Genomic DNA, 15,314 nt, shown 5'->3' on the forward strand with positions numbered 1-15,314 from the left:
ATGTGCAAGGTCAACGTTCTACAAACTATGACAGCAAGCATTTGGTAATAAAGACCTCTAAGTTAACAAAAATCCTAATTAACAAGCAGCTGTTACCACTACAATTCTATGTTATGTTGAGACCTAGATTGTTTTTCAGCGAATGAAAGAAGACTCACAGTTCACACAGTCTGAACTTCCAATAGCAGTTTCCTTTCAGAATAATAATAACTAGAGAAATTCCACCAGTAATATCTTTGCCACTCACTCTGAATTCAATGGGGGAGAAATCAAATAAACACTAGTCTGCTTCTTGAAGCCACCTCTGCTAGCATTCCAGCACAGCTTCTGAAAAATTGACCACGATGAACTATATCAAGATGACTGAAAAGCATCTCCCATTCCAGGTCCTGTTACCTCAACTCTCGAAAGATCAGCATTCCAAGGGAACACAAAGATTGCGATAAAAACACTCAGAAGCTCTCCTTACACTTCGCAGCGTTGACATTAATGACTGGGAGAAGCTTGTTCACAATGATTTAAAGTAGCAACAACTTGTTGCATCATGATTTGAGTCCAAAAATGTTAACATCAGGCAGAATGGTAGCAGCAAAGGAAGCAAATTCTGCACAATGGACCCCACTACTTCACGAGATGCCTGATGCTCCCTGGGTGTACAGGTTAAAAATCAATCTGTTCAGTCACATAAGACATATGGCAGGAGGTGCATGCTTGAAATGAGGGTTCCCCCTCTTTAAACCCACTATTGCCCCTCTCCTCAAAACAAAAACAAAAATCAAGTCAGCATTCTTACAAACATATTGTCTCAATTACCTTTCCTTGCCACTAAATCCAAGCTCTTTTTTCCTGGGATTTACATGTACCTTCAAACAGGTCTTTTCCTCCACTACAGTACTCAAGTAGTTCTCATTAATTGCAAATGATACACATAGCCTATGTGACTGTGACAAAGGTAAATTGCCCCTCATATTCTTTCTAACCTGCTTGCAGCTTTTGATTCAGTTCAACACATCAGGAGGCAGTATTGCATTTGCCTGGCTCCATTCCTGTCCAATATAGCCAGGCTACAATTTGCAACGATTTCTCTTCTATACAGTTAGCTGTAGTGTTCCCAAAGAGTTAACCTAGGGCCCCTACTATGTCTCATCCAATGTTAGTGACATCTGCATTAATTGCTAAATACATACGACTATACCCAGCTCTACCTCACCATCACCCTTTGATTCCTTGCTATTACTAAATTATCAAAGTCTATATCCAACACCAACTCCTGGATAATCAGAAAGTTCCATCATCTTCTATTCCCTGCCCAAACTCTGCTCACCAGCTACAACTCCATTTCTTCCCCAGCAACTGTCTGAAGAATGTGTGAAATCTTGAACTGACATATAACCCTCAGATGAGTTCCAACCATATAACCATGCCAACACTAAGTAGTATCTCATTCCAGCTAGACTCTTGCTGAAATCTCATTCATGTTTTTATTAACTTTAGATTTAATTACTCCAATGCACATCTGGTTGCCTATGTCCTTACTTGCACTAAGTCCCATTCATCTCGCACCATATTTGCTGGTCAACATCAGCTTCCTAACAAGTAACACCTGGATTTAAAAACTTACATTCCTAAGCACTTCCCTCCCCAAATTTACTATGAGTAACAAGTGATGTGGATAAAATGCAGCCTGTGAAATATTGTACTTGGATTTCTAGGACTTTGTGGATAGAACGCCATATCAGTTACTGCAGAAAATAAAACACTCATGGTATCGAATACAACATATTTGCATGAGAAGAAAACTGGTTGATTAGCAGAAAGCAGAACGTACACATCGGCCTTTGCCTGATTGGCAAGATGTGAAAAAGTGCATCCAGCAGAGGTCTCAACATTTTACAATTTACATCGATTACATTGATGAGGATAGCGAAGGCTGAAGAGCCAAATCTTGCAGACAAGACTAAAACAGATGGGAAATAATGCTTATAAGAAAGAAATAAGGAGGTTATGCAAAAGCAAGGTACCACGGATATTGGAAATCTGAAATAAACATAGAAAAATCTGGAGAAATTCAGTAGGTCTGACAGCATCAGTAGAGACAGAAACTTTCAGAAGCGTTCCCTCCCATCGAGGTTTGTGCAAAACAATAACTTCTGGAACCAGAAGTCAATGCATGATCGGTGTTGGCAGACCAATTGCAGAACCTTTGTGTGGCTGCGGCCGAACACAGATTAGAAGCATTGGTTTCGAGTCTGTTATGACTCTTCTTCAGGACTGAAATTCGTCACAATTAGTTTTGAAGAGTCATATCGGATTTGAAATGGAAACTTTGTTTTTCTCTCTCTGCAGATACTTCCAGACATGCTGCATTTGTCCAGCATTTTCTGTTTTTGCATAAGGAGGTTACACACTGATATGTACAAGTTGATTCAGTGGGTAAGATCTGGCAGATTGATTACAAAGTGTAGCTGTCCACTCTGGGGTGGAGGAATGAAAAAGTAGAATACTAATTAAACAGTGAATGACTGCAGAATGGAGGAGAAAGTGAGGACTGCAGATGCTGGAGATCAGAGCTGAAAACATGTTGCTGGAAAAGCGCAGCAGGTCAGGCAGCATCCAAGGAACAGGAGAATCGACGTTTCGGGCATAATCCCTTCTTCCTGAAGAAGGGCTTTATGCCCGAAACGTCGATTCTCCTGTTCCTTGGATGCTGCCTGACCTGCAATGACTGCAGAATGCCAAGATGCAGAGAGATCCAGATGTTCTGGTGAAAAAGTCAAAAAGTTAGCATGCTGGTAGAGCAGGTAATCAAGGGTGACTCATGGGATCCTATCCTTTGGCATGAGACTGATTGAACACCAACGTAAGGATATTATGATTCAAGTCATTGAGGCATTGATGAGACAACAGCGCAAATATCATGCAGTTTTATAATCCTTATTTAAGGAAATATGTAAATTCATTGGAGACAGTTTGGAGGTTTACTATACAGATCCCTGGAATGAGGGTGACCTAATAAGAGTAGGTTAGACAGGCTGGCCTTGTTTCCATTGGAGTTTATGAGATTGAGGTTATACTTGATTGAAATGGGTAAGATCCTGAATATCTTGACAAGGTGGATGTGGAAGGTAGATTTCAGCTTGTGGACATGTCCAGAGAAAGGCAGCATTGTTTTAAAGCTAAGGATCACTTTGAGGAGATGAGAACTGTTTTCTCTCAATGGGTTGAAAGAGTTTGGGACACTCTGCCTCATAAGGCATTAAGCATTTTTAAGGCAAAGGTAAATAGATTCTTGTTAGGTAGGGTTATCAAATATTTTTATGGGGGCAGATGGAAATGTGGACTTCGAAACACAAACAGATCAGCCATGATCTTATCGAACGGCAGACCAAGCTCAAGAGGCTGAATAGTTTACTTCGGCTCCTAGTTTGCATGGTCTTCTCCATCATCACAGCCCTTCAACATCTGTGGCCAGCAGAGAAAAAGCAGAATGGTGTGTTGTTTCTCTGGTGCCAGGATCAAGGATGTCTCAGAGAGGGCGCAAAATGTTCTCACGGGGGAGAAGGGCCAGCAGGAGGTCACTGTCCACATTGGAACCAACGACATCAGAAGGGAAAAGGTTGACACTCTGAAGTGAGATTACAGAGAGTTAGGTAGAAATTTAAAAAGGAGGTCCTCAAGGGTAGTAATATCTGGATTACTCCCAGTGCTACGAGCTAGTGAGGGCAGGAATAGGAGGATAGAGCAGATGAATGCATGGCTGAGGAGCTGGTGTATGGGAGAAGGATTCACATTTTTGGATCATTGGTAACTATAGGGAATGTTGGATGACTAAAGAAATTGAGGGTTTGGTTAAGAAAAAGAAGGAAGCATATGTCAGGTACAAACAGGATAGATCGAGTGAATCCTTTGAAGAGTATAAAGAAAGTAGGAGTATACTTATGAGGGAAATCAGGAGGGCAAAACCAGGACATGAGTTGGCTTTGGCAAATAGAATTAAGGAGAATCCAAAGGGTGTTTACAAATATATTAAGGACAAAAGGGTAACTAGGGAGAGAATAGGGCCCCTCAAAGATCAGCAAGGCGGCCTCTGTGTGGAGCCACAGAAAATGGGAGAGATATTAAATGAATACTTTGCATCAGTATTTACTGTGGAAAAGGATATGGAAGATATAGACTGTAGGGAAATAGATGGTGACATCTTGCAAAATGTCCAGATTACAGAGGAGGAAGTGCTGGATGTCTTGAAATGGTTAAAGGTGGATGAATCCCCAGGACCTGATCAGGTGTACCCGAGAACTCTGTGGGAAGCTAAAGAAGTGATAGCTGGGCTCTTGCTGAGGTATTTGTATCATCGATAGTCACAGGTGAAGTGCCGGAAGACTGGAGGTTGGCTAACGTGGTGCCACTGTTTAAGAAGGGTGGTAAGGACAAGCCAGGGAACTATAGACCGGTGAGCCTGACCTCAGTGATGGGCAAGTTGTTGGAGGGAATCCTGAAGGACCGGATGTACATGTATTTGGAAAGGCAAGGACTGATTCGGAATAATCAACATGGCTTTGTGCAGGGGAAATCATGTCTCACAAATTTGATTGAGTTTTTTGATGAAGTAACAAAGAAGATTGATGAGGGCACAGCAGTAGATGTGATCTATATGGACTTCAGTAAGGTGTTCGACAACGTTCCCCATGGGAGGCTGATTAGCAAGGTTAGATCTCATGGAATACAGGGAGAACTAGCCATTTGGATACAGAACTGGCTCAAAGGTAGAAGAGAGAGGGTGGTGGTGGAGGGTTGTTTTTCAGACTGGAGGCCTGTGACCGGTGGAGTGCCACAAGGATCGGTGCTGGCCCTCTACTTTTTGTCATTTACAAAAATGATTTGGATGCGAGCATAAGAGGTACAGTTAGTAAGCTTGCAGATGACACCAAAATTGGAGGTGTAGTGGACAGCGAAGAGGGTTACCTCAGACTACAACAGGATCTGGACCAGATGGGCCAATGGGCTGAGAAGTGGCAGATGGAGTTTAATTCAGATAAATGCGAGGTATTGCATTTTGAGAAAGCAAATTTTAGCAGGACTTATACACTTAATGGTAAGGTCCTAGGGACCTTGGAGTGCAGGTTCATAGCTCCTTGAAAGTGGAGTCACAGATAGGATAGTGAAGAAGGCGTTTGGTATGCTTTCCTTTATTGGTCAAAGTATTGAGTATTGGAGTTGGGAGGTCATGTTGCGGCTATACAGGATATTGGTTAGGCCACTGTTGGAATATTGCGTGCAATTCTGGTCTCCTTCCTATCGGAAAGATGTTGTGAAACTTGAAAGGGTTCAGAAAAGATTTACAAGGATGTTGCCAGGGTTGGACGATCTGAGCTACAGGGAGAGGCTAAACAGGCTGGGGCAGTTTTCCATGGAGCGTCGGAGGCTGAGGGGTGACCTTATAGAAGTTTACAAAATTATGAGGGGCATGGATAGGATAAATAGGCAAAGTCTTTTCCCTGGGGTTGGGGAGTCCAGAACTAGAGGGCATAGGTTTAGGGTGAGAGGGAAAGATATAAAAGACACCTAAGGGGTAACTTTTTCACGCAGAGGGTGGTACGTGTATGAAATGAGCTGTCAGAGGATGTGGTGGAGGCTGGTACAATTGCAACATGTAAGAGGCATTTGGATGGGTATATGAATAGGAAGGGTTTGGAGGGATATGGGCCGGGTGCTTGCAGGTGGGACTAGATTGGGTTGGGATATCTGGTCGGCATGGACGGGTTGGACTGAAGGGTCTGTTTCTATGCTGTACATGTCTATGACTCTATATCTGTGCAATCAAAGTTTGGCCTCCTCAGCTTCCTGTATTTTAGTTACTCCGTTATTAATGATCGAGCATTCAGCTGCATAGGCCATAAGCTGTAGAATTCCCTTTACAATCTCCAATTCTTCTTTCCACCTTTAACCCCCTCTCCTTGAGCATGCTTAGGCCATATATCCTAATCTGGGCTTATATAGCTCAATGTCCAATAATGGTAACATCCCCTTGAGCAGCTTAGGAGCACCAATGGAGCTATATAGATATGAGTTGCAGTTATTGTGCAACACTTACGCTCAATTAGATCTATATAACATAATTTTATTTTTATAATTTGACAAATCAAAATTTATTCTTTGAGATTGTTTAATTAGAAGAGAAATTTAAAAACACATCTTGCTTTCTTTCGAAAAGCTATAATCATAACAGATTCTTTATAGCACTATAAAAAGCTGAAAACACATTGCAATTCCGATAAAAAAACTCGATAAAAGCAAATTACTGCGGATGCTGGAATCTGAAACCAAAAGAGAAAATGCTGGAAAATCTCGGCAGGTCTAGTAGCATCTGTAAGGAGAGAAAAGAGCTGACATTTCGAGTCTAACTGACCTTTTGTCAAAGCTAAAAAAAGGGAGAAATAGGGAAGTATTTATATTAGGCTGAGAGAAGGCTCCAGAAGCAAAGGTAGCTTTGACAACGGGTCAGTTAGACTCAAAACGTCAGCTCTTTTCTCTCCTTACAGATGCTGCCAGACCTGCTGAGCTTTTCCAGCATTTTCTCTTTTGGTTCCTATAGTTCCATGCTCTAGAAGTTTGATTTCTTCAGCAACCTCATAAATTGGAACCAAGCCACTTACTCATGTGTAAGCTTGATGCTGAAGTAGGCCATACCAAAGCCCTTCTGCATGATAATGGCTGCCATGATCAGGCCATTTCTTGTTATATATTATACAAACTCATGAAAGGCCCCAAGGCAATCATTTGTTTCATTAAAAATTGCCCAGTCTACCTTAGATTAACCTGGGAGGATTAGTTATCTCAAAAATTTGAGCAGCTGGCAAAGCTGTTTCATGCTGCTGTTACATATAAGCAAAATGAATAGTGCTCACCATTAACAGGACGCTGCTGTAAAACTAAAGACATTGGGCTTATCATGCAAATGAATAATGTAATATATAAATTTCAGTACTGTGTGTTGTCAGTATATAAACCATTGTTTCCCAAGACAATTCCTTTAGCTGTACATAACAAGCACGCCAACTAGCCCTCACTTGCCAAAAATGCAACACAGAATCCAACATTCAATGTGATTCTGCAATTTGACGACACTTATGGATGATCTTGAGTAGGCAAAGAATTATGTTGATAACCAAATTAGGATGGGAGAAACTGAGGACTGCAGATGCTGGAGACCAGAGTCGAGAGTGTGTTGTTGGAAAAGTACAGCAGGTCAGGCAGCATCCAAGGAGCAGGAGAATCGACGTTTCGGGCATAAGCCCTTCATCAGGAATGAGGCTTGTGGGACGAGGCTGAGAGATAAATGGGAAGGGGTGGGGTTGGGGTGGGAGGGGTAGCTGAGAAAGCAAAAGGTGAGGGAGAAGGTAATAGGTCAGAGGAGGGAGTGACAGACAGGTCTGGAGGGCAGTGCCGAGTTGAAGGCTTGGGACTGAGATAATGTTGGGGGAGGGAAAATGAGGGAGCTGTTGAAATTCACATTAGGATGTCAATTAGACTCTCAATTAAATTTTTCTATTGACTTTACTACATTAAGTACAGAGGCAATTGAATTTTGAAAAATAAACAAATTGATGAATTAATTTCTTTATGGTAATGCAAAAATCACATAATTGTCCTTTATGCTACATTTGTTGCTCATTCTTATAGTCTCAAAGGCAATGCTGAATCCTAAACTTGAATCTTAAAGAGTTATGTGAACACAGTTTCATAGCTTATTTGGTAGTAATTAGTAAACCAGATTCTGTATTTAATCATGGAAAGATGCAACAGATTAGAATACCACTGCATAGCCGTAATTAAAATGTATCTATGTCAAGACATATAAGTTAGTCATTTTTTTCAATGTTTCTTGAATTTAGAATGCAGGAAACACTAACAAGCATCAGACTACCAAATCTGACTCTCTTACTTTTGCAGGAGAATCATTTTGCCACTTAGATATGGGAGCTCAATTTAGCAATGTAAACTGAGGATGCTGGCTAGTGAGGGACAGTCTCTCAGAATCAGACCTAAACTTAAACTAAAACTTATTCAGAGATTTGAAAATTCTCAAACAAACAAGAAAACTTCTAAATCACAGGCTTATTCAACAGGAGGCATGGTAGCTAAGTTACAAATCACTTTTGCATTCAGAAATTACAATACAATTAACGTGACAAAAATCAAAAAAATACAAAAGGTTGAGCAAGATAAAAATTACTACAACATGTTGACAAGGGATTGAAAACGAATATATGCAAGCAATTAAATCATTGAGAAATTGAGGATCACTCAATTAACAGTTGATTCATTCAAGTTCTTCTAACAAAGGCCTAAACCATTTTTTTTAGTATAATGATCATTTTCTGAAAACTGTTTAATAAGCTCAATTGCAATAATATTTCTCCACCAACAGACCATCACCACATGTTGAAATCCTAAACCACCACCAATTTTATTCAGTTGTAACGATTGATGAATTATAAATGTGTAACTATTGGCATATTGTGATGCACAATTTTTTATATTTCTTAACTGATAAGAATAAAAATTCTATATCTTATACTTGAGGAAAATGAGGTTTAACTGATTACATCAATGCATTCAATTTTGAGATCCATTATTTTTCAACACATCTGCATGGTCTGGAAAAATCTCAAAGTAGAGTTAACCTTTTTTTAAGATCAAAATGTGTAAAACGTTCCTAGTCAAAGAGTTCAATACAATTTCTTTGCAAGAGAAAAAGGTACCAAACTCATGCAATGGGTTAAAACTTAAATACTTTCGGCAAAAATTAATAAATAATATTGCCTACACATCAACTTTGTACATCAACAATACCAGCTTTTAGTTCATAACATTGATTTCTAACTATTATCTTTAATGAATTACAATTAACTTCCATTTGATAAGAAAGAAATTTAAACACTGAAAGAAAAACAACCAGAAGTCACAGTATATATCATTTAAGAACAAAAGGAAAAATATGTACCTAATCTCTGGGAGAACTCATAGAACTTCTTTAGTTTTCCTACTAGTGGACACACTGCACTCCATGCTTTTTCTTGTAAATTTTCATCACTTGGATGTTGTATTGCCTTAAAAATAAAAAGTCATTAATTTTAGACTCAAGAAACATCACGTCACCTCAAATCAGCACAAAACCATTTAAGTGAGACAGATACAGGTGAAAGCAAGTCCAATTATGTGGGCCACTTTAAAAGAGATTTATTCCTGAATCTCCATACTTCTGAAAAACGACCTTGTTACATTGGATTTTATGAAGGCATCATGCTCGAACAGAGTTTCCAGACTGAAAATTCTATTTCCTTGTTCTTCTGCCAGATGGCAGCAAATTAAATAATGTTTGGAATGTTTAGCTTGTTTGCCAATGCACTTTATCAATGGTAATTTGTATTTACAAATTGTGTAAATGTTGTAAACTACTCAATCTAAGATTCATATTGACATTAATTTTTAACTGGACCGGATTGACTCCCAAGCTACATGTGTGTGATATTGGTTCACATTTGGAGGCAGCCTCTGGGAATTCTTCCACGATTGCTATGAATGCTTGGTAATCAAATCTCATTATTTAATATAAAAGAGAATGTTTTTGGGTGACTACTGTGCTGGCATGCAGCACTGCAAGGAAAGCTAAAGGCTCAAACATTACATTTATTATATTTATGCTTGCTGGAACTCTTCAGAGGATAGAAAGTGTCTATACTTCACCAGAAAATTGGCCCAAGTGAAGTTCCAATCCCAGGGAAGCATCAATGTCCAAATATCATGACATTAAATTTACTGAGAACACTTATCAGATTAAATATGGTATATGCAAACCCATAACTTTACCACATACAATTCTTAGTTCTCACTAAGCAACCATCAGCTTTATGATACATGCTAGAACCGGGAACTGTAGATCTCTACCATTGAATCACATCAGATGAACTATTCTCAAAGTCAAGACACGGGAAAAAGACTTCACTCTCCAAGATACCAAGCTTTTGCTACAAACAACCATGAGAGGCTCACACTCATATGCAGAAATATATTTTTAAATGCTTTAAATGTCAGCACCTTCAAAAATATTCAGTTACACTTCTGAATCTGACATTAGTACACAGGAATACTCTAAAGCTTATGTATTCATCAATGAACATCAACTATCTTTCACCAACAGCACCAAAAAGGTCATTCATCTCATTGCTATTGGTGGGATCTTGCTTTTCAAAGTGTCACACTTTCCTATAAAACAATGGCTGGACTCAAATCTTATTCATTGTCTATGAAGTTCCTTGTGATTTTCAGAAGATATGAATTATACAATGCAAATGCATATTCATTCAAAATGAATGCATTAGCTGGTGAATAAGTTGTACAAGTATACCATGGATTACTTGCCCATGGCCTTTTTCTCCCTTTATAATGTTGTTACGATCCCAGTTGACATTATTACTGAAGAGGTCAGATCCCAGACTGAAATCAAGCTTGATAGATCATTCTTTTCTAGTTTTAATGAAATAGTGTCACACTGAAACATTAGTACACAATAATGCAGATTTAGTTTTAGCAATTTTAGCAATTAAACAAACCAAACCACTTCTCTAACACAGTTTAAAGATTTTGAAAATATAAAAAACATTAATTCTCAAAGTACTGCTTTACAGTATTTACACTAGAGAGAATTCATTTCTCCTCACCTTTTTGGAGCTTAATTTAACTGTAGCTTGAACTCCTAATCTCAAGAATCAGATTGCCTCTTCCTGGAACTGTCATACAACTAAACTTACTTCATCACCTTGAAACAGCCCCTTCAGACTTTTAACTAAACACATCTCATCTGGAACGTTTTTTTTATTAACTTCTAACATGGAGGGTTTTCTTTAAACAATTCTAACTAACTCACTTTCTCTGGAGTACATCCAGCTTCAGCCAAAGTACTACAGAACTGTCCAAACTGAAATTTAAAAATAAGCTTTTCCAAACTATGAATGTTCCCCATCATCAGAAGAAATAAAACAATCCTTGACCTTCTAAATTGGAACCTAATTACACCTGCTTACTCTGTCTGCTGGTAAAATTCTTCCAATGGAAACAAAAGCACATTTATTCTCCAGAAAGTAATTTTCTCATGATGTGTTTTAAAAGAAATTCCTACAATTACAGCAATACTTAAGTGAAAAAAAATCTATGGATGCTAGAAATAAAAAAAATAGAAATTACTGGGAAAACTCAGCAGGTCTGGTAACATCTATGGAGAGAAAGCAGAGTTAACATTTCAGGTCTAATTCTGAAAAAGGGTCACTGAACCCAAAACATCAACTCTGCTTTCTCTCCACAGATGCTGCTGAGCCTCCTGAGTTTTCCCAATAGTTTCTGCTTTTGGTTCTAAATACTCAAGTATTTAACTTAATAGTAAGTTAACAATTAAAATTTCATACACATGCAGAAAACACATATGCCACTAGCTCAAATTCAAACATCCAGACACAAAAATAAACAATATCAAAGTATATAAAACACACACCTTACATCATATCACCACCCAAAAAAAAAATGAAAATGACTCAAAAATCTTGCTTTGATGTCACATAAACAGTAGTAACGTGTTGACATTAAACATAGAGAGGTATATACCAACAATATTTTACACAAGTTCATGGGCATCACATCAATACACTTCAAATGTTCTCTTAATAAAGCATCTGCTGTGAAATTTTATTTTCCAGGTACATGAATGGGTTTCGTATTGTAAAGTTGGAGAACTAAGCTCCATTTAAATAATCACAAGTTCTTGTCTCAAACCTTTTGAAGAAAATCAATGGATCATGGTCCATTTAAATGAACATCAGCATTGTTGATGCTGATGTTCATTTAAAGATTATGTAGAACCAACAAGATTTGATATCTCTTGCTCCACTGTGGAATATTCTTGTTGATATACGTCCAATTTCTTTGAAAAATAACTGACAGACCATTTGATCCGCATTTTTATCTTACAGTAAAAAAACCACGTTGATGTCACTGGCATCTCAGCAAGTTTGAATAGCCTCTGCTAAATAGGTGCAGCTAAGATCCATGCAGCTTTGGTGCTTTGACACTCCTGCATCCATTCAAATTTCTGCCTTTTTTCAACAAGTCAGTTAAAAATGCAAAGGCAGTGTTGAGGTTTGGAACAAATTTGTGATCAAAAATTCATTCATGCCAATATATTGCAAAATTTCACATTTCATCCTGAGCATGGGAAAATCCAAAGCAGTACATATTTTCACCTCTCTAGGTGCTACTTGATTTTGTCCCAAAATATGACCCAAATAAGTTACCTTTACCTTGACAAATTCACTCTTAACCAGCTTTATAACCAAATTAGCTCTTTATTGCTGATCAATCGACATAGTTACTTAGTCCTTACTCTATTGATTGATCATTCAAATGTTGCTAGTTCATTTTTCATTCCAATGACATGATTTTGCATTGAGGGCATCCATATGGTTTTAGACAAGTCAATATTTCTTCATATTCCATCAGTGAATGGAATTTGCCAATAGCCGCTTAGCAAGGTGATTTTCATGTCAAATCATTTGTGTCAAATTTGTCCTTTAGAGTCCTTCAGTCCCAGAATAGAATACCAGTCCACTTCATTAACATATTGACTTTACAATGATAAATATAGAATCTTTTTGATCCATCTGGTGTTGACTCATGATAGGGGAGTTCCAGCAAATATAACACTTTCCAGAGCCATCTCTCCCTTCATAATACATTCCAAGAAAACATGTTCTTTCTATACTACTGCTACAGTTTTAAGTGCCAACTTGATTTTCTGATGCACTCTTTTCTGAAGATTCCTTAGACATTCCTACAATCAGTCTCACAACTAACTTTAACCAATTGGTGGTGATACATTCAGTGTTATTGCACTGGAAGCATATTAACTTCTTCACATCAAATTTGGTTCCAGCCTTTCTCCTTTACTATTTTGGTATCTTCCTCATCTCTAAAACTAAAAACTCTACATTCAGCAGATTTCTATTCCTCCAATTTCTGTTTCATATTTTATCTTGTAATTTGCTGAACTTAATGCCCCTTTTCTTCTGTTTTTCTTCTCACTCAAGTATTTTCATTTCTAACTGAAATTATGTAGCAAATTTCAGCTGCGACATACCAATTTCAGGTTTTCTTGCTTCAATCCAAATATTGGACAATCTCATCCTTATGGATCCTACTTTTACTTCTATGTTCAATTTACAGGGGACCCCTGATTTACAAACACCTGATATATGAACATTCATTCTTACAAATGAGATTCCATACAAGGCTGCATTTATATTAATTTTAAGAGATCCAACATATGAACGCTTCCTTGTCCTTGTGGTTGGCAATTTTATATTGTTCTGTACTGCATTCTGATTTGCATACAATTCAACTTGCACACTGACTCAAGAATGGAACTTGCTCACAACCCAGGAACTGCCTGTATACATTAACTCTCTCAGTTCAGCTTTAAAAAATTATTTTAAATAATCCACAGCTGAAGCTTCCATTTCCAGAAAACCGTTAACAATATTCAAAGTGATCTTCAAATACTGTGCAATAAATTTCACTCCTAGCAGCTGCTTTATTTCCAGAACCATGACATATCCATGACTTTGAAATGAAAGATTCAGGTCCCTCTTAAATTCAGTGAATTCAAAGTCCCAGTAAGCCCTCATTTGCCATGATGTCAGCTAAAGATATTACTGGATATGTCAGATCATAGACTGAAATCTGGCTTGATCAATCATATTTCGTTTTCTTTTTAGATTTAACAAGGTGGATTTTCAATGGAAGCATACTCATGTAATGTTGTATATTTAGTTTTAACAACAAAACTGAAGTTTATTACACAAAAGAAATGAAGATAAAATTGAACAAACCAAATTGTTTACATATAAAATGTTCAAATACCTTGAAATACACTACAAAAGTATAATTACATTAAAATCCAAAAATACAGTACTCATACTGGTGAAAATTTCCTTCACTATCACCTCTTAATTTAAGAGCTTAATTGAACTGTGGCTCAGTTCCCAATTTTGAGAAACTTATTGCCTCTTCCTGGAGCCTTCATACAACTTAGCTTACTTCCTCAGCTTCAAATAACCTCTTCAGGGCTTTAATCAAATATTTCTGCTCTGAAACTTTTATTAAATGTCTTACACTGAGGTAATCTATTTACCTAATATCAGGAACAACAGTTTTATACATCCATTTCTAACAAAACCTTGCAGAACTTCTCAAATGGAAACCAAAAAGAAAATTATTTTTCTTTCCCCAAGTTACGGATATTGCCTCTAACCAAAAAGTGGAAAGAAAAATCAATCCCTGACCTTCCAACTGGACCCTAATGAAGAACTATTTACTTTGTTTCAGAGAATTTTACATGCAATGTAAACACTAACCCATTATCTATCAGGAACTTTTCTCACAAATGTGCTTTAAAAGAAACCATGTTTGCAGAAATATTATGTAAGTCATTAGTTAAGTACTTCAAACACATAGCAAGCCCATATGCTGCTAGTTCAAATTCAAAAATAAATATGAAAACATATATAAATCACATGTCTAATATCAATAATATGGAAATACCTGCCCTCTGGCTCAGCTTATTACCCAAATGGCCTTCTGAGAAGGGAAGCATTATCACCCATTCATAATTAGAACATTTTTCTCCACAGATTTGGTTTAATAGATCCTTTATGTTTCTCCACAAAAAATAATTGCTTTTATTCCATAATTCATTATTAAAAAAATAAATTTAAAATATTAAAAACTATACCTCTCTTATTTCATGTCCTGCTCCTCTGTACGACTGTAGATCATTCAGGATTCCTTCTGCATCCTTTAACACTACATTCACCTGATTAAATATTTCTCTTTCAGCTTCTGTGGGCTGTGCATCTGAACAGTAGTGCATAAATATTCAGTTCAAACAAAATCAACACAGTAATTCAATAAACAAAGCTAATTAAAGAACTATAGACAGGCATGCATAATTTGTTAATTTAGAAACTAAGGTCACATAAAAAAATTTTGCATTTCACTTTTGAGCTCTCGAAGTTTTTCTTTCTGAGCTGGAAGTTTGTTAAATTTCAAAACTAGCACTTTTTAAAAAAAACATTGCAAAATCTAGTCCTATCACCGCAAACATTTAGGGGTTTGATTTAGACATCAGATTTTATGGTATTTTAAAACCTTAATTCTAGCTTCAGCTTATCAAGAAATTATCCCACATTGTTCTCCATTTCATAAGT

General features: G+C 37.4%; 1 protein-coding gene across 8 annotated transcripts in view; it reads right to left on the reverse strand.

The window, feature by feature from the left end:
* The window catches only part of cyribb (CYFIP related Rac1 interactor Bb), a 185,487-nt gene that overhangs the window by 13,586 nt on the left and 156,587 nt on the right, over positions 1-15,314 (reverse strand). For all 8 annotated transcript variants that reach the window (XM_043688537.2, XM_043688538.2, XM_043688535.2 and 5 more), the window contains 2 exons: positions 14,840-14,961; positions 9,005-9,110 (listed from right to left, as the gene is read on the reverse strand). In XM_043688537.2, the coding sequence (XP_043544472.1) occupies positions 9,005-9,110; positions 14,840-14,961 (228 nt within the window). The remainder of the gene's footprint in view (positions 1-9,004; positions 9,111-14,839; positions 14,962-15,314) is intronic.

This window comes from Chiloscyllium plagiosum, unplaced genomic scaffold, assembly GCF_037043375.1.
Source record: "Chiloscyllium plagiosum isolate Xiang-an unplaced genomic scaffold, Cpla_swu_hap1 HiC_scaffold_4, whole genome shotgun sequence".
Classification (NCBI taxonomy): Eukaryota; Metazoa; Chordata; class Chondrichthyes; order Orectolobiformes; family Hemiscylliidae; genus Chiloscyllium; species Chiloscyllium plagiosum.